Raw genomic sequence first — 24,605 nt, forward strand, 5'->3', positions numbered from 1 at the left:
GAGTCAAACATAAATTAAAAGAAACCCCTTTCTCAAACGAAACCGACCGGCGAGAAACTTTGCGATCTACTGTGGAAAATAACAGACGAACCACAGCTCTGTACATTATTCACAGAAAAAAGCAACCAAAACCCACAGCAATATACATCTTCTGAATTCTGCCAGAGATTTGGAGCTTTACTCAGAATCGAACCTTTGTGTAACTACCCTGTCAGTCCTGCAGAGCGAGAACAGGTAGAATCACGTTGGCCACAACTGGCGTACAAAACCTCCCGCACTATCTTTGACAAACGCGCTGAGAAAAACTGCAGTCCTCAGCAGTATGGAGCAGGAGGGCGCATTGGGTAAAAACTCGCAGGAGCAGACACGCAGGGGCAGCAGTACGTACCCCAACACACACACACACACACACACACACACCCCTTCGCTGGCGAAACAACACAGGGCTGTTGCTGTGCGCAGCTCGCAGGAAAATTTCGCGACAGAGGAAAATTTCACACACACACACAACACAGACACACAACATCTCTCACACACACACACACACACACACACACACACACACACACACAGGGGAGGGCGATAGTCACAACTCACGGCATAGAGCTACCCAAGCTCCACCTATCAACATTTAGAGAGGAGTCACACTGCAGCAGGCAGAGATTGTTCGAGCTCGTAGACGCCCCAAAGCACCGATACCAGACATAGAGAGGACTCACAAGGCCATGTGGGAGATCTGACTGTGACATGAGTAGACCGGACAAAGGGTGGATACCCAGAAGACACACATGGATACTGTTTTCTCTCATAAGACAACTTTCACCTCTATAAGACAATAATAAATCTTCCTTTGTTTCTTTCTTTCTTTATAGAGAAATTTGGATCACTCTCTAGAGTTATGAATTACTCAGATTTGAGACATCAAATCAATTGACTTAGAGATAACACCAATAAGGAGCAGGGCACCAATACATAGAAAGCCAAGACTAGCCTCCTACAGGGGTAACTATCTCACGAGGTAAACTGGTTGAGAGGAGTGTGCAGTTATGACAATACAAGACTCGAGCTCAAATGGAGACCACTATATAGCGTACATTCAGTAGCAGGATTCAGAACATTATGATTGATGCCCTGGGATCGTGATTGACTAAATATTGTAGAGACCCAATGTGGAAGTTTATTGGATTATTCTAGTGATACTACAGTTGTATTAGCTACCTTACTCCCTGCCCACATAGTTAGACCCCCTATTGCCATATCTTTCCTTGTATTGCACCCATCCATAACCTCAGCCACTTTGTGCTCATTTACTAGGACATTCTTAGTTTACTTTTGTCTCAGACAATCGTATCTTTCAGTATGAAACTTGTATGTTAATAGAACATTTCATTTTGATTGTGCATCTATAGGCAATACATTGCACCCTAAAGAATATAGACGAGTCATCGCTGTTAAATTGTAACTCATCTCTCTTTACGAAATACAATGCACCCTAAAGAACATAGATAAGCCATCTCTCTCACATTGTAACTCATGCTTGCTCTCAGTAAATGTGGACCGAAAGGTTTTCTTGTGATGCTTGTAAAAAATAGACTGACTCATTTGAAAGATCCCACACTCACTTTTTAAATCAAATGATCAATGTTCACATGAGGCCTTCTAATGGTAGGGTTTGTGCTTCATAACTTCAAGATTGCGGATTGAGTTCCCTTGGACCCTCTCATGAAAAAAAGGGAAACCTATGTTGATTTGATGTGCTCGTATTGCTGGGATATTTGCCTCGACCACTCGAGCCATTCCTCCCCCTTGAATGACCCAAGGAGGGGGATACCAATAGGTGCCTAAACACAGCTCTTTCCTGAACTAGATACATGGCTAATATTTGGAAAGGGAAATCTTCTCAATCCACTTGAGTGGAAGTGTTGGGTTTGTACATGGAAAAGAAAAAAAAGTTACATATTCAAGGGTGATGCCTTGAACAAAATCTCTACCTTGGTGATTTTTATTAGAATAGTACCAATGATAATAAAACTCCAAATCAGCAGAAGATGCTTCCACCATTGGCAACCAATTACTAGAGAAAGCTGGCCACTAAAAACATAGTTTCTATTTCTTGGTATTCATAAATCTTTCACACCTTGTATTCAATCATCATAAGCAACAAAGCTGTGGGTGCATCCCAGTCCTATGGTACTTGAATGTAACTTGAATGAAAACTGCTCAATTCAATCTCTACTTTACCTACCTTGCTATATATATTATAATCCTCTGCTGTGTCACATTCTATAACTCTCTAAGAAAAGTACAGTAACCTCTCATTTGTAAATGTGAAGTCCTCTCTAAATGCATATGGTACTCTTAAACTCTTTCAGTGCGTCCTGAGCTTCCACCAACTATTGTCATAGGCTAGTAAAAACCACGAAACAAACATTGATATATTCCCGTATAGCATCTGATACAACGCTATGGTGTTTACCCCAATGTGCATTGCATGATGGTTGCACAATTTTATGTGCCACTCAAGATTGCTATTCACCTTTGTTTGCTTAGAAGAAGTAACGTTATACAGTTCTAGCATAGGAAGTTATATTCACAACCTCAGCACAATTTACTGCCTACCAGTATAATTTAACGTTATACAGTTCTAGCATAGGAAGTTATATTCACAACCTCAGCACAATTTACTGCCTACCAGTATAATTTCACAGGAATTTCCACTTTTTTCTTGTTTGATAAATGCTCATCATCTCAAAGAAATTACCTTTGTAAAAAGGAGGTAAAATCACATTGGATCTCGTTAAGTCCATCTGGCATAAATTTTTGAGCAACACAAATGGCATCATCCCATAAGTTCCTTGATTTGTACATCCAAACTGCAAGTTCTGGCTTTTTAGCCTAGGGAAAAAAAGCTACACACTATCAGAAAATTATACCTATAGATAACAGTTGTTTTTTGTTTCAGCTCAATCTCAATCCATTCACCTGAATGAATAATGCTTCAGCCTTTTTCAGCTCATTATCTTGCACAAAAAACTGTGCTTGTGAAACCTATATATCCATACAATGTGACCTTAGTTGCTTCAAGTTTTCATTAGATGTCCTATCAGAAAGGTACATTAAATGTCCACGTCACAAAACACCCAGGCACGAGGGCGATACATCTATAGATCGAAAGTAAAATCCAAGTGTTTAGTCCCTTACTAGGATATCGGCTAGTGCTGATGGTTGAAATAAGTCTGCAACCCTTAATGCAGCTTTCCAATCCTTCTGATTTATGTACATCTTGATGGCTTCCATTGGTTTTCCTGCTTTTATGAAGCTGTCTTCTGATTCATGAAAATGGCCCTGACCTTCCAGAAACCTTGCAAACTTTACTTGAACCTGGAAGATGGAAGACACTATTGTTTCTGTTGTCCTTTTCATGTGTTCATTAGAAAATTTCCTATTTTTGGCTAAAAAATCATAAATAAGAATAAGATCCCTGTAAGGCTGAATTCTCGTTTCCAGTGGCCTCCATGTAGTGGCATCTGGTGACATACTTTGCTTGTTGGCTGCCTACTTTCTTGCCCATGAGACAAGTGGCACAGGCAAGCGGGGGGGGCGGGGGCGGGGTGTGTGGGGGGGGGGTGTTAGAGCCCACTGTTGCGGGCTTGTTGTTGCATACAAGACATCTCATGTGTTGACAGAAAATACAAGAAAGCCTTTACTCCCATTTTTGTCAAGGTCAAGAGTAACCAAGCATGGAAAGCCTGCCACCTTGGCCAGAATAGGAATTTCTTTTTGAAGAGTAAGTACGACACTACAACTTGACAAATATCTAAGAGATCTGAACAGCAGAATGAGATAAGCAAGCCAAAAACATTGGCCAAGGGATTTTGCAGAATGTCAAAGCTATTCTATCGAGAACATATACATGGTCAAGTACCTTGTGATGCTTTGGAGAAAAATAATCTTGGATGCCAATGGCTGAGGAAATGCAAATGAACCTGAATAAAGAGGTATATAGAAAGTGGCACTAGTAGTAGGCCATTTTTGTGCTTGATAGGATTCAGACGTGTGCGACTAAAATTGAGAAAGAAAGAAAGAGTATATTAACATCTCTACAAGGGTAACGTGGCCTACGACCATAGTAGTACATACAATAAAGAAAATCTCTCATTTCAGAGAAATAGAAACGTAAGCCTAAAGCTAAAGACTGAAATGAGCTACCTATCTAAAAATACATCCTTACGATGGGTTCATAACTTCACAGTGGGCGGCGGCAGTAAACGGGAGCAACTCTGTAGCCAATCGCCATGGCACATGTTGGATGGCCTATTCAAATAGCGCGGCGGAAATGCTGCCCGCAGGGTGCCAGCGCATGGAAGTAAATTGCAGCCTTGCTTCTGACCCGACCCATCTCCCCCCGCCAAAAAGAGTTCCACCCTCCATGTCACAAATTGTTGACGTGTCAAGCCATTGAAGAACGGAGCCAACCTGCAGATCTTGGCCGAGGGGCCTAAACCCTAAGAAGAAGAAGCAGAAGAAGTTTTACCAACTTACAAAGTCTTGCCAAGTGGCCTACTTTTAAAGAAGAGTTCCCACCAACTTATGGGACCCCGTCCGATGGGGCCCAAGTGACATAAAGGCATTAAAATAAAGCAAGCCCACACACACACACACACACACATGGAGAACTGATGACGTGGTAGTTGTACGGATTCTCGAAATTCGCGTTGATATGATGATGTGGCAACTGTACGGATTTTCGTAATTTACGCTGAGCAACTTTGGGCGACAGCTTTTGAGACCAGATGCTTTTGAGTTTGATGCTTTTCATGGCCAAGGGCCTTTAAATATGAGCCAAGGGCTCATTCTTTGGACTGCTCCACGTGAGGTGTAGAGGATGGAGAACCGGCGTTGTACAGAGTTCAAGTAATATAAAGAAATACCGAAAGGGACGCCAAGGTTTGGGGCCAGTGCTCTCTTGGGGTGGAACTCCGCCACTCCTCGTCTCGTGTCATGCATCTCTTTCAATTCAGTTGTTATTTGAAGTGCTTAAAGTTGTTTAGTCTGTTCTTTTCCATTGGTATGTGGTGCCCATCTCCCGTGACACTCCACGTGTGTCTGACTGTAGTTGACTCTGCAGCTCTCAGGCTTCATTTTTTTCCTCCAAAAGTACCAACAATAAAGTTTATTGGTGCAATTGGTAAATATGGATTCCTTTCACTCGTTGTTTTGCCGCTGCCCAATGTTCATAGTAGACGGTGGAAGAAAATAGTCACTTTTTGTTCCACCCTCTATGTTAACAAGTGGGTGGTGGAAGTGTGCATTTTGCAACTCTTCCACCTGGAAAAGCACCTTCTGGAGTGTTTTTTCTGCCTCCCCAATGTGAACCAGCCTTAGTTCAAATATACAAGTTATCATTGAAAGATTCTCTCTCTATGAAGTGAAGTTGTTGTTTTGTGTGACTAAGATAACCTCGCATCTGCCTCTGATGGCGCTCAATGATAGCTCTGATCTGTTTGTGTTGTGGGCGTCTTAGTTGGATGGATGCCATTGTCTCGCTTGGGTGAGAGCTACTCCTCTATCACCTCTCGAAGCTGAGGGCTCCCAATGATATGTCTATGTCGCAGTCAATGAAGCAGAAGTGGTGTCAGCATCACTATCTCTCTCGACCGTGTAGCCAAAAAGAAGTTATTAACTATACTCTACCTCGATGGGGGTGACTGGTGGGAACTCTTTTTCCGCAAGATGGTTGCTCGGCGTCTCTAGAGATCCAAGAGAAGAAACCCCAAACCTCTTTGGTCCTCAAAATGCATCACTCTTTAAAGGGGCCCAAAGCCCTCCCAAAACAAGCAGTGGTATCTCACCCAAATATAATAAGGGTGGGAGTGCATCAAGAGGGCTTGATTTTTGGAGATGGTGAAGGCAATGGATGTGCAGGCACTAAGTTCCCTGTCTACATGCCCGCCATCTTACCACGCCTTGTGCAAAAGGAGTTGTACGATGAGGTCAAATGCATTGATCATGAGATCATGGATGTGAGAGATAAGTGGAAACGAAAAGCAAAAACGCTTTGCTACCCAGAATGACAATGAGTCAAGTACATTGATCCATATCTACTGTGTCATGGGTCTAGAGTTGTGTTGGTCTAGCAATCACAGTCTATGCAGTTTGTACTGCACTTCACCCTTCTGGATCATGCATGGCTAGCCTCGACTGCCCATTGTATCTGTGTCATGGGCCCTAGCCTACATGAATAACTACAACAGTAAAATAGCTGTTGTATCCGGAACACAGAGCATTGATGTTCAACAATCATACTCAGTTACTACAATCATGCAGCATCAGCCTCATACCAAGGTGTATGAGAGTTTGATGAAAGCAAACAGAAAAGCTCCACAAAATCCTCAACATTGACAGTGCACTTTAACTAGTAGTTAATCAATCCAAAACCTTAGCACACAAAATCCATTTGATGTGGCTCTAGAAGTCAAAGAGATTCCACCACAATTAAAGTTTGCCAAATTCTTTGAGGTGATCGAAAGAAGAAATCCCTTGCTCTTCCTTACATTATTAGTCATAAATATTTAGTCATATGCATTAGGAAGAATGAAAACTTCTAGAAAATAACACACCATTTCAGGTGAAAAAACAAGGAGTGAACCTTTACCTCTTCTAGCTTATCTGTGGATGCTGCACTGCACAATTGAAGTGCATTGTTAAATGCTCCTATATCAACAGCGTAATCGATTGCTTGATCCAGGAGGCCTTGCTTTGTGAGAAAATCTATTCCTTTATTCCCATCAGTTTCAATTGCCCGCACATATGCTACCTTACCGTACAAAGGAAATGACATCAAATTAGTTTAGCACTATGTCAAATTAAAAAATTAAAACTTGTATGCAATCACAATGTGCACCTCATTGACTGCAGAAATACCACCCCAAGATCTTGCAATTCTTATAGCATCCTCCCACATAGCTGCCATGCTGTACATCTGTTTGGAAAACATTGTCAGTTTTCATTGTGCACCTACTCATGTACTTACAAGTTTTCGGCAGTGGTGAACAAACTTTGTCAATAGAAAAAATGTGAAACAATGATGGGCACAATGCAATAGGTACCTTTGGGTATGCTCCATTCAATTAGCAGCATAAACAGGAATCCCTACTATTCGGAAGCCGTAGTAGCAGCGGATCTAGGATTAGGGTTTTCTTTCTCATTACAAACAAGTCGAGGGACAACTGAAGGAAGGGGTTGCAAAGTAGGCTCTGAACATTCAGATTGCATAAGTCCAAATTTTCCAGAGCGAAAACATGAATTTGCAAATTTTCCACATCTAAGCTTGAAAGGCTGTTTCCCAATGAGTGGGCCCCCCGAGTTGACAACAATACCTTCAGGGGTGGGAACATCTGTATCCCAAAGCACACAAAAGCAATTTGTATTGCCATCAAGTTTGGGAGGACAAATCACTTTTCCCGAATGAGAGGCAAGCATAGGAAGAAAGTGGCGCCAAGTGTGTGGAAAATCAAGGATTTCCACCCATACCGGGCACTTATGTCGGATTAGGCTTTGATAGTCCTTGGTAAGGGCCCATGGCAATACATGCGTCATTTGATTACCAAAAATCAAAGGAGACAACTCAAGCAACATATTACGAGCATCAAAGTCTGCCAACAAAACTTCATAAAAACCTATGGCGCCAAAGTAAACTCCTTGAACTGCCCGGCGTTTAAGAAGAAAGTCTACCCACTGACCCACATCTTACGCAATAGGCATCTTGCCCGGGAAGAACAAAATAACTGCATTGAGAGCATACTGCACCATTGGGTCCATCAAAGCTTGAACAGGAATGAGCTCTTCAGGAGTGGGTTCTTGCCCCTCCCAAGCAATCCTTGCACTTTGAAAATCCTCTGATAAACAGGCTCGGATTTCACCCATTTTCGAAGACTCGGGTGCCATCTATTTTCTGTGCTTGTATGAGCTGATAAAAGGCACACCAAAATCTGACATGCACTAGGAACTTGGAGATTATATACTTGCTCACTATTGTAAACCAATTCACCCTAGGAATTAAACCAAACGAAGCTCTGTACATTGCCTACAATGCTGTACCAAAACAAACCTTCTGTACAGTAGCCAAAACGTCGAGAACAAACTGAAACTGAACTGTGAACAATAGCAAAAGCTCCCTCACACACACACACACACACACACACTTCTTTTTTAAAAAAACCTATAAATCTGCACACGAAACCTATATTGCAGAATTGACAAGCTGAACAGAGCTTGCGCAGAAAGTGACTGACGAGGGAGGGACTGAACGCACAGAACGCGCAGGTTGCAAAAGAGTAGGGGACGCGCAGGCGCTTGATCAAGGTGGAGTAGAGGCACAGGAGTAGAGACGCTACCACACGCACACAAACAGAGTCCAACTTGCTTAGTTCTCTCCAGAGCTGACGGTAATGCATGCCCAATCCCAAACGGCGAGCAACGAAGGGAAACTCCAAAGTGAATCATGCTGCATCAGTGGCGAGTATTTATGGTATGCAATCGAGGACGTTTGCGATTTCAAGAGAGGGGTATGTCACGCGGACGTGGCAGCTGTTCACTATGTCACGAGGACGTAGCAACTGCTAACTTTAGTTGTTGGTTTCTTTCCAATGGGTTTTGTTTTATTTTTGAGACCCTCTTCTTGACGTAGCAAACGGTCGGACATTGTATGGCCAATGTGAATGGTAGTTTCACCCGCAGACGGGAAGTGGTCGGCACTGGAATTCATATAGTAAGAGGATGTCTAGGCTCAGAGCAAGATCATATAGGTCCCCCCTGTCGCACTTAGCAAGTTGGTGGATACTAGGAAGTGAACTCAATAAAGGCATAAAGTCAAGGTGGGACTACCAGGAGAAAATATCCGACAGTTGGACCACATTGCATTTTTGGATGCGGTCCCAATGAGGATGGATGGTCAGATGACCACAGAGAGCCCAACGGAATCATTTCCTAAAACTTAGGCAACTGCTATTGTGGGCCACGAAATGTGTTCGCATCATTACCTCCGGTATGACTAGGGGAACACTTTACAACTTTGCCGCGAAGTCAACTGGGCGACCAGTCGGGAGATTTTTAGGCGGCAACCCCGAAACGGGCAAAAGCTTGTAAATGTGCCAAGTGGCAATTTTTCATGAACTTGCCTCATGCAGAAAAAAGGGCGCTGATTTTTAAGCTGGGAGAGGCTTCATTTGAGTTTTTGTCATAGGTTAAGAGCTATGGAGTGCTTTCTTTCCCTCCCATGTACAGTGTGGTGCTAGAGTGATGCCCTGCACGCTACACACTGCTCTCTCTCCCATACGTGCAGTTATGTGATGCCCCACAAGAGGGCTCTTCATTTGATTGATGTACAGCTGTGTGGTTTCATGCTTTTGTGCTGAGGCAAGAGTTTCCTTGAGCAGGAACAGGGGTAGCTAGCTGCTACTCCAAAGCAGGCACTGCACTGGTGAGGGTCATAACCTCACCGTACAGGTGCAAATTCAGTGTTGTGTATGCGTAGAAAGTTGAATGTTTTTCAGCCATACAGACGCCAGATGCTTTGAGAATCGTGCCCCATTGACAAAGAACAGTTTGGGGACTGTTTAGGGCTGGAAACAAGGCAAAAACCAATAAATACAGCGAGCTAAATTTACTGTTTTTGGGCACGAATCAGAGGGTTTACGCCAGTGCAAGTGAGATCCAGCAAGGGAATTGATTTCGCGCAAGTTTTGGGGCTGTTATGCTGCCGAAATTTGGCCAAATCAGGTTATGCTACCGAAAGTGGCGCCAATTTTGGGGCCTACAGGTTGTCGAGTCTGCTCGGGGCATTCTAGCTTCCGAGCCGTGTGTGTATTCAAGTGGTAATTCCCGTCGCAGGTTCTCTTTGCAAAGTGCTCTGTGTGTGTGTCTAAAGTAAAGAATTTCGGGTGAAAGCCAACGCCTACCGCCCCACGGGCCAGTTTCATGGTTCCGTTGCCGGGACATCAATCACTTTTCCCTCAAAGAGTGAGCCTCAGTTGTTTTGGGTAAAGACACAGTGTAGGAATGGGGGATTACACTATGGCCAAAGGGAAGGGCATTATGGAAGAGGGTTCGTCTTCGAAGGGCAGACAGGAGACTCCTATGGTTTTTGAGATTGGAGAGAGCTCATGGCCACGTCAGTCTGTACCTCCTGTCAATGTGAATTTCCCTCCAGTAGTACAAGGCTTTATGACTAGGCAACTTGAGGATGATGCGTTCAGGACTCAGTTAGCTACCGCGGTGAATGTCTTTTCGCAGCTCGTGCTGCAGAATCCAAGGTTTATGAAGTTCTTGCAAGCGCCAACAGTGCAACAACAAAATAGGCAACCTACGCCGCGTACGGAGCTTGTTGATGCTCAAGCCAAGGTACTTCATGCGGTCTAGGACGAAAGGGAACACTCGCATGTTGCAGAGTCATGGGCTCCAAAACAGGTTCCTCCCGTGCTTGAACAGGTGGCTAGAACCCCTATTCCATAGGTTATGCCAGTTCAATCGCCACCTTTCAGAGCCAGCATGCTGTCTTGAATGGACAGGGAACTGGATACCAGGCTATGCACCCAGTTTTTTCACCACCCACGGTACATCCTCGGTATTTCGAGGGTGGATTAGTGTTCCAAAGTATGGCTGGTTATGCGTCTGGAAGTCAACCGTACATGCCAGGAACAGTGTTTGGGGGTATGCAAGGCATGATGCCAAACCCCATGTATGGTAGTATCGGCATGCAAAACGGTTTTCAAAGCAACCACAACCAATTTGGGGTGCCACAGGGTCATTTTGGCATGGCTGGTTTTTCTGGACAGCAGCTAGATATCGCACCTCTGACGCAAAATGTGAATGGCCAAGATGTGCCGATCATGCCTACTACAGTGCCCATGTTGCAGACCATTCCTTATGACAACTTGGGGGCACTGGAGAAACCAAAAGCTTACAAAGAAGGTGGTGCAGCTATAAAGTTCAGTACCTTCAGTGGTTTGGAGGATAAGACAAAGGCTCTCACTTTCCTCCAACAGTTTGATACAGCTTATGCAGGAGGGAATTTTACATAGGCCTCGAAGGTAAGGAAAGCTACCACTTTCTTAAAGGACATTGCGCTTACATGGTGGACAACATTGTTAATGCAAGGACAGGCACCCGCCACTTGGGTTTACTTCAAGCAAATGTTTGCATCTGCCGGGCTGTCAAGTGAATTTGAAGCCGCCGTCATGACAGATTGGCACCATCTTACTTCAGCTTCGTGCAAGAGCTTGGTGGAATACAATAGGAGGTTTTGTAAAGCGTTACTCTTAGTAACCTCCTACAGATTTGTGCCATTGACAGAGCCGATAGAGAAGTACTGTTGTGGGCTGTCTAAAGGGCTTCGCGATTACTGTACAAAGAACAGAGTGGCTACCCTCACTCAGCTTATGGAAGTTGCGAACACTGGTCTTGCCTTGTTGAAAGGAGAGGACAGTGAGTTTCCGAGCAATGACAAAGAAGGGCAGCAAAAGAAAAATTCAGCGAAGAAGTCCTTTGTGAAAACGGCTCCTGATGCGTCACAGGGGTCAGAAAAGGCCACCAAAGACAAGGATTCAGCCGGGACTTCTGGAGCGCAGGCAAAGAAACAGAAAAAGAAGCCTTTTGTGTGGAAGTCGCTCGAGGAAAAGAAGGTCCTAATGGTTGAAAAAAAATCCTTTATATGCGAGCAACCTGGTCACTTTGCTACCAATTGTCGACAAAGGAAAAGACTAGCTGACTCAGAGGATCAAGAAGACCAAAAGGCAAGAAGCCTAAACCCACGACAGGTTTGGTGCCAGACATGGTGGGTGATAGGCCGACTACAGACGCTAGTGCATTATGCAGGACATGGGGTAAAGTTAGGGATCAAATGGCACTCATCTTCTTTGATCCAGGTGCCAAAGCCAACTTTATCTCACCAGAATTAGCTATGAAGCTGGGCATCAGAGCTGAAGAGATGGGGTACACAGCACAGGCAGGGTTGGCATGTCCTGGCCACTCAGAGTGTGTTAATCCCATTATTGGAAAGCTGCGTCTGCATATCCAGTCATATTTGGAGACAGAAGAGTTCCACATCATGCCGTTGGAAGGATGTGACGCCTTGTTGGGGATCCCGTGGATGTTCCGAGTCGCATGGAGTCTTGGATGCCTACAACAAAAAGATCACTGTACAGCATAGGGACAAAACTCACATCTTGGATGTAAAGCTTAAAGGAGAGTCAGTCCCTATTGTATCTGCTTCTGCTATCACTTCTGTAATAAAGAATCATCTTTCTATGTACTTGATTTTTGCACGTGATGTCTCAGATAGTGATCAGTCAAATTTATCTGTGTTAGATAATGAAAGGTCAGCATTTTTGCAAAAGTTTAGTCACTATTTTTCTGATTCATTACCGTCACAATTGCCGCCAGAGAGACGTGCCAGGGTACAACCCACCAAATAGACCTCCCTACAGGGTTAGTGCGGCACAGCAGAAAGAGATTATGGACCAGGTTGAGGAGTTATTAGAGAAGGGGCTGATTCAGTCTAGTTCTTCACCCTTTTGCTCCCCAGTGCTCCTAATGCAGAAGAAGGATGGCTCATGGTACATGTGTATTGATTACCGTGCATTGAATAAGAATACCATCAAGAATAGGTTTCCTATTCCTAGAATTGATGATATTCTCGATCGTTTAGAGGGTGCTACAATTTTCAGCAGGATAGACCTTAAGAGTGGGTACCATCAGATTCGTATAAGGCCAGAGGATCTGCACAAGACTGCGTTTAGAACGACATTTGGTCTTTATGAGTTTCTAATGATGCCGTTTGGGCTAACAAATGCTCCTGCCACGTTCAACAGAATGATGGACCGGATTTTCCGCTCGTATCAACAGTTTGTTGGGACGTTCTTCGATGACATGATAGTGTATTTGAAGAATGAAGAGGAACATAGGCGTCACTTGACCATTGTGTTCGAAGAGCTGCGCAGTCACATGATGCTTGTCAATCCTAAGAAAAGTGAATTCTTCCTCGAAGAGATCCACTTTCTTGGCCACATAGTCTCAAAGGATGGTGTTAGAATGGATCTCGCAAAAGGTCGAAGCTATTAAGACATGGCCAGACTTGAAGACTGTGCACGATGTCAGAAGCTTCTTGGGATTGTGTTCCTACTATAGAAGGTTTATCAGAAATTTTGCAGAGATAGCATTCGCCTCTTCACGCATTGCAAAAGAAAGAGGTCACTTTCAAATGGACCCGAAAAGAGATTTCAACTTTTAGTCTCTTAAAGGAAAAGTTGACTTCAGATCCAGTAATTGTTTTGCCAAATCTCAGGAAGTAATTTGTGGTCCAGTGTGATGCGTGTGGCAGTAGCATCGGAGCAGTGCTAATGCAAGATGGACGGGTAGTAGCTTATGAAAGCAGAATTTTGCAAGGTGTAGCCTGCTACAGTGTCACTTCACAGGACAGGCAGTTGGACAGTTAGCTACAGTTGGTCTAGTTCACACTGGACGGACCCTTTGACTGGGAGTGACACGTGGCAGGGTACCTACGGTGGTCTAGTGGACGTCGTGGCCAGGTCACCACCACCACTCAGTTTGGAGATAGACTTAGCTGGCTGGACATTTATGGGCCGTTGGTGGCTCCTATGGTTGTACATATCAGTAGTCGTTTTGGGACAGTTCTATCTTATCTTGCACGTAGTCGTCTAGAGAGTCTTACACAGAGCACTGCTACACCATCCATGCACATCTGAGCCGCGACACCCTATTTTGTACCTGTGAGTCTTGGGCTGGAGCTGAGTGTGCTACCACTCCAGAGTCTGTACATGGTCCTTTGAGTTAGTCGAGTCCACCTGTTCTGGTCTACTGCTGTGTCTCTGTTATTATCCATTGTTTCTTGTATTTCATTCTGTTGAGAGAGTTTCTGTTTGTTGAGTGAGATTGTCACGCACATTACACTGGGGAACACCCACACTGTAGAGGGCACGACACATTATCCGCGCTACAGGTGCTCTCATTTTGGCGACCACGATGGGATCTCAACTGAAGTCTCACTCTGTTGAGTAGCTGGTTTCTTCGCTTCGCCTGTGCAGCTTGTTGGTCGCTTCGCCTGTGCAGCCTGTTGGTTTGGTCCAGTTTCACCCTTGATAGCTTAATCTAGCTGGTCTAGTCTCTCGCCTTACTGGCCTGGTCCCCTCTCGCCTTGGTCCAACTTGCCTCGTCTCTGGTCTAGACCCCTCGACCTTGGTCTAGTCCTCCTCGTCCCTCGTCCCTGGTCCAGCTAGTCTAGTCACTCGTTTGGTCTAGTAGAGTCTAGACCAGTCTTCAGCCAGTTCAAGGTTCTCTTGCCCAAAGCTTGGTAGGATTGGAGGTCACTGCATGACACATACAAGGAGGTCAGTTGAGCGTCAAAGCCCGCTACTGAGCCCTCTGAAGTACTATCACAGAAGACGACCTTTGACACCTTGTAGAAATCCTTCAACCTCATCACCTATACCCCCACATATCACATCAACCATTCCTTCATCAGGTTCCCCATCTTCGCGATCACCTTCTCCAAAAAAGCTCTCTCCTATTCTTCTACAACAAGCTAGTGTGCAACAGACTCAGCAAGGAATCATGGAGCCACTAGCTAGTGTTTTGGCCAAGGTGAACATCAAGTTCCCTACATTCAAAGGGGGGTCTTCAGAAGATGCTGACGACCATGCAAGGAGATTTGTATCTCTCTGTAGGGGACGTGGGCTAAACAGAGAAGATGCTTACTTGGTACTATTTCCATCCACCTTGGATGGCCTAGCAGATAAATGGTACAGCCAATTTGCAGAGAACCATTTTGCAACTTGGGCAGCCTTAAGACAACAGTTCTGTGCAGCTTTCAGGCCAGGTGACTACCAGGAGAAGGTGTTGGATGAGTTGGCCAACATGGTGCTCAAACCTGAGGAGACTTTTGCGGAGCTTATGACGAAAACTAAGTCGCTGGTGGCCAAGCTTCCCCAACAACCCGGTGAATTCATGGTTAAAAAGTGGGTGGAGAAGGCGCTTCCCAAAACTTCTCAGCAAAAACTTCGAGAGAGTCTCCGACCCGACGCCACTCTCGACGAGTTCATCGCAGCTGCTACTAGAATAGAGGGAGCTAGGAATCTCTTCAACAACTCTCCTCAAATAGATACTCCCACTGTGTTCTCGGAAGGTAGTCCTACTGATCGTTTAACTTCTTTACGTAGGGAACTGGAAGCCCTAAAGCCACAACGACCTCTTCAAGAGGAGAGGTCCTTCTCTCTTAGACAAGAGAAGCCTACACATAATGAGGCATTGGAACAGATTAAGCGCGAGTTAGAAGAGCTCAAGTGTCAGCAAGAGACTAAGGCTATGGTTTGGTGTAGCTCATGCCGCTCTCCAGGGCACCCACCTCAGGAATGCCCCCTTCGGTTTTACTGCCACTTCTGTGAAAAAGCTGGACATGAGGATAAGGATTGTTACTACCTCAAGGGATTGCGTCAAATACAACAAAATCTTGGTCCTTCTCTCCAACAAGGGCTAGCACCTGCATCCAACATGGTCTCACCTTACGGCCATCAGAACCAGTTGCCTCCTCTGCTGACAACACCCCCTATGCAGCAAGGTATGCACAACAACTTTGCACCCCACAGTTTTTATCATGCCAGTACTCCCTCAGTTCCCCAAAGTTTCTACACCTCAGCCTCAAATTCCATGCAGCAACCACCTCGTCCCCCGTTTCGTCCTTCCAATCGGCCCATACTCTGCTACAGATGCGGAGAATATGGGCATTATCAGAGCAAGTGTCCTTTACCCGAGGGGTCCCCTCCTTGTCGTCATTGCCCTGATTCGAAGGATCACTAAAGTAAAGATTGTCCCAAGCAAAGGGCATCCACGTCTTCAGGCTCGACTCAGAACCAGCCCGAATTCACCTTTCCGAAGATAAATTTGATTACTGTGAACACCGCGCCTCAACCTTCACCTGCTACTCATGTGGTTAAGCCTCTGCAAGTGGAGGAGCCTGCTGGTGTCCTTACTTAGAAGTGACGCCTGCTCTTGGTCTCAGTCTACCCACAGGTCCACCTCGCCAGTCTCCACTTCCTCACTCTGGTCTACCTGACCCTAAGGACAAGTCCTTCCCAATTGCTCAGAGCAAACCAACTTCCTTGTTATCCGACATTGATGGAGCCTTCTTAGAAGCAGTGGCTGACTTGGAACAGATTAAGGTCACAAAAGGAGCCCAGTTCGAAGGCGCCAAGCCCACAGCAGAAGCCATCTTGAAAAATACTTTTCAGCAAGTGTCACTTAGAGCCTTAGCAACACTTGCTGAAAAATACTTGACATGCTAAGGCTTGATGCAACACTTAGAAGTGACGCCCTGTTAGTCATTCAGTCTCTGTACCCGGGGGCTGGGCCTAGAGGCGGGCACCTCCCTGTACAGCCCTCAGAGTCCTATTTGATTTCCTATCCATCTGCTCCCCTCACGGATTATAAAAGCCCTCACCTCACTGTATCTGTTCTTGGGCACCAACTATCCGGCGTCACCGTTGATCGAGGATCTGGAATCAATTTGATGCCCGAATTCACTATGATGGCCTTAGGTCTAAAGCCTACCCGACCTGCTCCTTTCACTGTTACATTGGCTGATCAGAGAACAGTCTACCCAGTGGGCATAGTCGACGAGGTGCCTCTGAAGGTACAAGGTTTCACTTTTAACTTGGATTTTGTGGTAGTTAATATTCCCCTGGTAGAGGGAGGTTATCCCTTGCTGATTGGTAGGCCATGGCTACGACATACGAAAGCACTTCACGACTGGGGAACCAACGCCATGTGGATACATACTGCTGGCTCTCCAATGCAACAAATTCGTCTCGAAGGAGGTATGGATCCGGTCGTTCAGCATAGCTCTTTGTCAATAGAGTCCAACCCTGACTTGTAGCAGCCGGTCCCTCCCGATGGGTCCGATGAAGACTTACTGCAATGGTTAGAAGCCACCTCTTCGATGCAATGCTATGTAGTCTCTCTTCAACCTTTGCCAACAGATTCACCTATCCCCCTGATCCTACATCTGAAGCTACACCTGAGACCAAGAATCCCAATCAGCCAAGTGAGCCAGAACCAAGTGGACCAGTCTCAAGTGAGTCAGAACCAAGTGGACCAGTCTCTGGTGCCCATCCTTCAAAGGGTCCCTTGATGGAAACCGTCGGCCTGGGTGAGCCTATAACCCACCATAGAAGGGGAAAAAAGTCTCCCTTGCAAGAATTGGCCAACACCCCAGCACCCTCCTTAGCCTCTACTCCATCTGACTCTCCACCCATGCCGGAGCACTTTGAGGTATCTGAGGATTTACCATTTGCAGAGCTTCCATCAGGTTGGTTGCAGGAAGAGTATGCTGATTTCAACATTGATCAGACGCCAGCTCATAATGTCCAAAGGCTAACAGAGTCGGCACAATCTTCTCCACCTTACGGTGCCTCAACCACTGCACCGCCTGACCCCGTCAGAGAGGTCAACCTAGGAGGCCCTCACAGCCATCAGCCCATCTTATTAGCCACTTGGTTATGGGATCACCCCGCTCTACTCGACCTGGTAATCTCCTTCGTGCGCTCTTTCAAAGATGTGTTTGCCTCGTCCTACCACGATTTAGAAGGAATCCCAGCAGAGCTAGGAGTCCACACAATTCCTCTGGTTGAGGGGGCTAAGCCGGTCAGAGGACGTGCTTACAAATTGAATCCCAAGTATGCAGAAGCAGTCAAAATCGAGTTGGAAAAAATGCAAGAAGCAGGTATTATTGTACCAGTAGAACACTCAGAATGGTTGTCTCCTATGGTTATTGCCCCAAAGAAGCAGTCCAACAAAATTCGAGTTTGTGTCGACTATCGGGCTCTGAATAAGGTCACAATCCCGGATGGATTTCCGACACCTTTTACTGAGAGAGTCCTCGAAGATGTCGCTGGCCATGTACTGTATAGTTTTATGGACGGGTTCAGCGGCTACAATCAGTTAGGAATACATCCTGACGACCAAATCAAAACAGCTTTTGTGACTCCCTGGGGTATTTTCATCTACACTAGAATGTCTTTTGGGCTTAAAAATGCACCGCCTTCTTTCAATCGCATAGTATATCTCATCTTTTGTCCTCTGCTTACTGATCACCTTCGCACATTCATGGATGACTTTTCCACCTTCTCGGGTGCTCAATGTTCGACCCCAGTAGAAAATCTAAAGGAGCATCTTGCTCAGCTCTCTGCAGTCTTCCTCAGGTGCAGAGAGGCACGTTTGAAGCTCAATCCAAACAAATGTCATTTTTTGGTCACAGAGGGCACACTGTTGGGCCATGTGGTGTCTGCTCAAGGTTTGGCACTGGACCCAGAGAAGATAGTGGCCATCTTGAAGTTACCTCCTCCCATAAATCCCAAAGGTGTTCAGAGCTTTGTGGGCCACACCGGCTATCATCGCAGGTTTATACGTATGTATGCACAGGTGGCTCAACCATTGACCAGGCTCACCAGTGCTGCTGTTCCCTTCCGGTGGTCAACACCTGAGGCCGAAGCATTTGCATACCTCAAAAAACGTCTCACTGAAGCGCCTATTCTAGTTGCCCCGGATTGGGCCCTACCTTTTCATGTGCATACAGATGGCAGTCTGCTGGCTGTGGGTGCTGTGCTGACTCAGCCTAGCAAAGAGTTCAACTTGGATCGCCCTGTACATTATGCAAGTCGCCTGCTCACCAAAGCAGAGCGAAACTATAGCACCACAGAGAGGGAAGGATTGGCTATATAGTGTATGCTCTACACAAATTTCGTCACTATTTGCTAGGGGTCCACTTCACAATTATCACTGATCACCATGCCTTGCGCTATCTGCTCAATAAGCCACAGGTTGCAGGTCGAGTATGGCGATGGCTCCTCCTATTCCAGGAGTTTGATTTTGAAGTGGTACTCCGTCCTCGTAAGCATCATGTAATGGCTGACCACCTCTCTCCCATTTACACAGGCGAAGAAGCTACCGGGATTGCGGATGACTTTCCGGATAGCAATCTTTTTAAAATAGATACAACACCGGAATGGTACGACGAGGTCCTACATTTTCTATCTACTGGGCTGTACCCAGAGAGGGCATCCCCATTGCAAAAGAGGAGATTGTTGTTGAAGTCCAGGCCTTTCACTCTGATCGGGGGCCAGCTCTACAAAGCGGGACCAAAAGGTGTTCTGAAGCGTTGTGTCTCGCCTTATGAGGTGGAGCATATTCTGGAGGATGCCCACAATGGTCCCACTGGTGGCCATTACCCTGGTCACTTCACGGCTCAGAAGATACTACAGAGTGGTCTGTGGTGGCCCTACATTTTTAAGGATGCAATAGCATATTCTAAGGTTTGTGATGGGTGCCAGAGATGTGGGCCGAAGCCGAGTAACCAATCCAACCGTCCTTTGCAGGTCTCGATGGCGTGTCTACCTTTTGAGAGATGGGGTTTGGACTTTGTGGGACCAATATATCCCCCGGCTCAACCAGGTAATCGCAAATATCTGCTAGTGGCTACAGACTATGCAACAAAGTGGGCAGAGGTACTAGCGACAGTAGATTGCACCGGCAATACAGTGGCCAAATTTTTATATGAAAATATTTTATGCAGATTTGGATGTCCCTTAGAGATCACCAATGATAGAGGCACTCATTTTGTCAATAACATGATCTCAAATTTGCTGGCCAATTACAAGATTTTTCATCGCAAGTCGTGCTCTTATTATCCTAGAGCCAATGGACAGGCCGAGAGCACCAACAAGGTTCTGATTGCTCTACTGAGGAAAGCATGTCATCTCCATCCAGCGACGTGGGCTCAGGCTGTGTACGGCACTCTTTGGGCATACCGCACATCTTTCAAAGCAACAACGAATCAAACGCCTTTTCAACTCGCTTTCGGTTTGGAAGCCATAGCTCCATTTGAGTTTAACTCCGGTTCCCCTAGGGTGGGCAATCTGCGTGCAAGTGGGGGCCTGGAATCTGCCTCTATCTCCCGTCTCACCTTATTGGATGAAAGCCGCCTTTTAGCTTCTCGTGCTCTGCAAGCGGAACAACTTTGTCGCAAAGCGTGGCATGATCGCCACCTCAGAAAGCCAAAAATAACGCAAGGCACATTGGTGCTACTCTATCAGGCAAAATATTTGAAAAAAGCAAAGAAGCTGGTTCCAGCTTGGCAAGGGCCCTTTAGAGTACAGGAGGTTTTGCCACAGGGGGTTGTCCAGTTAGTCACTTTGGAAGGCGTCCCTTTGCCACTGGTAAATGGCTCCAGAATCAAGTGCTATTACTCCTCTGAGTAAAGGGTTTGCAACTTTCCGCCATCTGTAGGTTCTATGGCCCATCTCTCTCCTCCCCTCGAGCTTTCCACCAGAATTGATGTTTTGTTACTGTCTCAGTTTTTGCTATGTTTGTAAGTTTCCACCTTTCCTCTAAGATATCTTTTCTCCACTAAGTCCTCCTAGTAATTGGGTATTATCGGATTGATGTTCTGTTACTGTCTCAGTTTTTGCTATGTTTGTAAGTTTCCACCTTTCCTCGTAAGATATCTTTTCTCCACTAAGTCCTCCTGGTAATTGGGTATTATCGGAACTTCAACAGTTCAGTCACTCCTCTAATTGTTTCTATCTTAAGTGTTATTTGCAGTTAAGTATTAAGGTCCTTCCAAACTGCTGCTATAAGTCAAGCTTCTAGTCAGAGTGTTTTTTTGTTCAGTTTGAAAAAAGTGGAATCTACTTGGGCATTCTGCTTAGACGACGATTGAGGCTGTCTATATAAAGAATATGGCAGAGTTTTGGCAAAGAACTTTTGATTCCAATACCAACAAAAAAAACTTTGGTGCAAATAAACTTTCAGCTTTGCTGCAGAACGAAAGAAAGGAGGAAAGTACTCTTTGGTGCTCCAAAGCTGGCTACTAATAATCATTGCAAGCCTTAATACCCTTCTTTATCTGAGTCCTCTCTTCGTACTTGCTCAAAATTATCCTATCTTTGTATAAGCTAGCACTTTGCTACTGTTGTGCTAACTCTCATTAGGCCTTAATAAACCCTAGTCTCCCAACCCCTTGCCCCTACCTAGCCTACTGCCTCCTACCCTTACTTAAACCCCTCTAGCTCCTACCCTTACTTAAACCCCTCTAGCCCCTACCCTCTCCTCTCCCAGCTTCCCCTCTCGCCCCCTACCCTCCCCTATCACCCCTATCCTCTCCCGCACCCCCTCTCGCCCCTATCCTAAAACTCGCCCCCTACCCTCTCATACACCCCCTCTCGCCCCTATCCCCCCTCTCTCGCCCCTACCCTCACCTCTCGTCCCCTACCCTCTCCTATCCTCCCCTCTCGCCCCTATCCTAAAACTCCTCCCCTACCCTCTCCTACACCCCTCTCGTCCCTATCCCCCCTCTCTCGCCCCTATCCTCTCCCACACCCCCTCTCGCCCCTATCGTAAAATTCGCCCCTACCCTCTCCTGCACCCCTCTCGTCCCTATCCTCACCTCTCGCCCCCTACCCTCTCCTATCCTCCCCTCTCGCCCCTATCCAAACCTCTCGCCCCTACCCTCTCCCACACCCCCTCTCGCCCCTATCCCTCCCTCTCGCCCCTATCCTCCCCTCTCACCCCTACCCTCTCCCAGCGCCCTCTCGCCCTAACCGCCCACTTTCGCCTGGTTCGAATTTACCCTACCTTAAATTACTCGCCCAGCCTAACGATTTAGCAGAAGAAATCTAACTCGTCTGCATCCTACTACTTTTCCATTGGCTACTCAGCGGCTTTGTTAGTCATCCTCTGTTTGTCATCAGACCTCACATGGCAGGGGTAGCAAGAAGGAAGTAGCAAGAAAAAGGTAGAGATGAAGAGGAGAAAAGCTCGGGTTGAACAATCAGAGAGCGAAGCAGATGAAGTATCTGCAAGCGGCAGCAACCATGACATAGATGACTTAACCTCCAGTGACCCAAGTGATGAAAGCTACAAAGTAGACTCAGCAGCATCTGAGGATTCCGATGTAAATTCAGAGTCAGGTGCTTCCAGTGATCCAGAGGAACAATCATAGGTGGCTCAGAAAAAAGAAAAGCTGCAAATTATCACTCATGAAATCAAGAGGCCTGCTTCTTCAAAAAATCGCACAACATTTTCATTACATTTTCATATGTAGCAACCTCGACCATCTCTCAGTGAGGTGCTTTCGACTGCTCAGCTACGGACTCTGGGTCTGACAGAATTAGCTGATGCAAATTTACCTGATACTATTCCAGCAGAACTGATACATCAACTGCTGAAAAACTTTCCAAAGGTCTGGGGCCACATGCTAACAGCTACAAGGCTTGGCCATGCCATGGGTATGACCAACTTTCCAGCTGTGAAGTCTACTACTCGCACTTTCTCTTTGTTGTCCAAGGACGCGACAATTCAAGCATGTAAAGAGCTATTGAGCTCGGATCACCCAAATTATGAGCGAAACAGACGGCTTCTCGCAATCTTCAGGTATTACTTTCTGGCTCGGGATGCCAAGGAAGACAAGGTACAAACAGATATTCTCACTACATTCTCCCACTGCGACGGGCTGTACTGTTTAATCCACACTATCCCATGTGGATTCCACCAAATTCTCTTCAGCTCTTTGCAGTCTAGGACTAAAAGATTTCGGGCCCAAGTGCAGTCTGTGCAGTTAACTTTTAGATGTTTTGCGGCGCCTCTCTTGGCATGGATCATAAACATACCTATCAACATAAATGAAGTGGATGAGGAACAGGGAACCTCGAAAGGGAAAAGGAAACCCACAGTCACCAAGAAAAAGAAGATCAAGGCGAAAGTGATGAAGAATACAGTGAAGTCTCTACTCTCCTTGCCAGTTTCTGAGAAACAGCAGACTAGGGTACATCTTCAGAGTCATACGTCCACTGCTACACCTAGTTCTGATGTGCCGACACCAGTGTCTACTGCCGCTCCTCAGGACAGGATGGTCACTTCACCCATACAGGATCCTCTTCCTTCTTCTCCCATCTTCACTCATACACCGGTCAACATATCACTCGCTGAACCTACAACAACAATCTCTGAAGCACCTTCTACACTGAGTGTCCCTACCTCTAGCTCGCCGGTTGTGCCACGATCTGCACCTACTTTTAGCTCGCCGGCAATGCCACATGTGCGCCCTCCAGCATCACATCCATCTGAGGGATCTTCAGGTAGGACCGACTCCACTTCTCTGTTTCAGCTTTCAGAGAAGTTGCTTCAGGACTCCAAAGCTGCTATTGCCACCATCGAGCTAGGCGTGGAGCAGCTAGCTGCAACCCACCAGAATCACTCCGCCACATATGCAGCTATGGAGGGATCCCTGCGAGTTGCCGAGAGTGCCATCGCAGATCGAGATGCAACGATTTTTGCACTACAGCAGGCATTGAAGATAAAGTCGAGAATTATTGATGACCTCAAAGCACAGGTGCAAGGATTTCAAGAAATGCTTATGTATGATAACAGGCCTACCCAGGCTACTGTGGGATATGGATGGACTAGGCCAGGGATACAGGTACAGAGTCCAGCCACCTTTGCAGCGCCAGCAGGTCCCTCTCAGCCCTCTCAGCAGTTCATGGGACACTACCCAGCAGGTCCCTCTCAACCCTCTCAGCAGTTCATGGGACACTACCCAACATGTCCCTCTCAGCACTCTCAGCAGTTCATGGGACACTACCCACAGCCCCAGGTCCAGTACTTCACTCAGCAAGAGTCTCAGATCCAGATGCCACACATGCAAAGCCAGAATGTTCCTTGCTGTGACGGTGTTACTGGTGCACACCGCCATGGTTGCGTTACTGGGCGTCCGGAGTTCACTTCAGGGCAGGTACTCCCATCCGCTGTGCAGCAGATGGCTGCTACAACCACAGGAAATCAAGGTATGCAAAGCACAGGACAGCAACCGCATGGTTACAGTATTGATATGATGGCTCCTCCCGCTCCGGAAGCTTCTGGAGCAGCAATGGGGACGACCCTTTCCCTTGGGTGACAGGATTGTGCTCTTACCTCATCTTTCATGGTACATATAGTTACTTTTGCAGTTTCATTCAGTTTTGGCTCACCGAGACGGTGACCAGTCTTGTGGCGGGCAACCTGTAGCCTGCTACAGTGTCACTTCACAGGACAGGCAGTTGGACAGTTAGCTACAGTTGGTCTGGTTCACACTGGACGGACCCTTTGACTGGGAGTGACACGTGGCAGGGTACCTACGGTGGTCTAGTGGACGTCGTGGCCAAGTCACCACCACCACTCAGTTTGGAGATAGACTTAGCTGGCTGGACATTTATGGGCCGTTGGTGGCTCCTATGGTTGTACATATCAGGAGTCGTTTTGGGACAGTTCTATCTTATCTTGCACGTAGTCGTCTAGAGAGTCTTACACAGAGAACTGCTACACCATCCATGCACATCTGAGCCTCAACACCCTATTTTGTACCTGTGAGTCTTGGGTTGGAGCTGAGTGTGCTACCACTCCAGAGTCTGTACATGGTCCTTTGAGTTAGTCGAGTCCACCTGTTCTGGTCTACTGTTGTGTCTCTGTTATTATCCATTGTTTCTTGTATTTCATTCTGTTGAGAG

General features: G+C 46.2%; 1 protein-coding gene across 17 annotated transcripts in view; it reads right to left on the reverse strand.

Annotated features, from left to right (window-relative positions):
* LOC147449581 (intraflagellar transport protein 172-like) overlaps positions 1-24,605 on the reverse strand; it is a 248,756-nt gene that overhangs the window by 16,537 nt on the left and 207,614 nt on the right. For 16 of the 17 annotated variants that reach the window (XM_086521995.1, XM_086522001.1, XM_086522003.1 and 13 more), the window contains 5 exons: positions 6,905-6,982; positions 6,656-6,817; positions 3,202-3,381; positions 2,983-3,048; positions 2,762-2,895 (listed from right to left, as the gene is read on the reverse strand). In XM_086521995.1, the coding sequence (XP_086378121.1) occupies positions 2,762-2,895; positions 2,983-3,048; positions 3,202-3,381; positions 6,656-6,817; positions 6,905-6,982 (620 nt within the window). The remainder of the gene's footprint in view (positions 1-2,761; positions 2,896-2,982; positions 3,049-3,201; positions 3,382-6,655; positions 6,818-6,904; positions 6,983-24,605) is intronic. The other variant, XM_086522002.1, reaches the window with a different exon arrangement.

Source organism: Adiantum capillus-veneris, chromosome 10 (assembly GCF_014529385.1).
Source record: "Adiantum capillus-veneris isolate H3 chromosome 10, ASM1452938v2, whole genome shotgun sequence".
NCBI classification, from domain to species: domain Eukaryota; kingdom Viridiplantae; phylum Streptophyta; class Polypodiopsida; order Polypodiales; family Pteridaceae; genus Adiantum; species Adiantum capillus-veneris.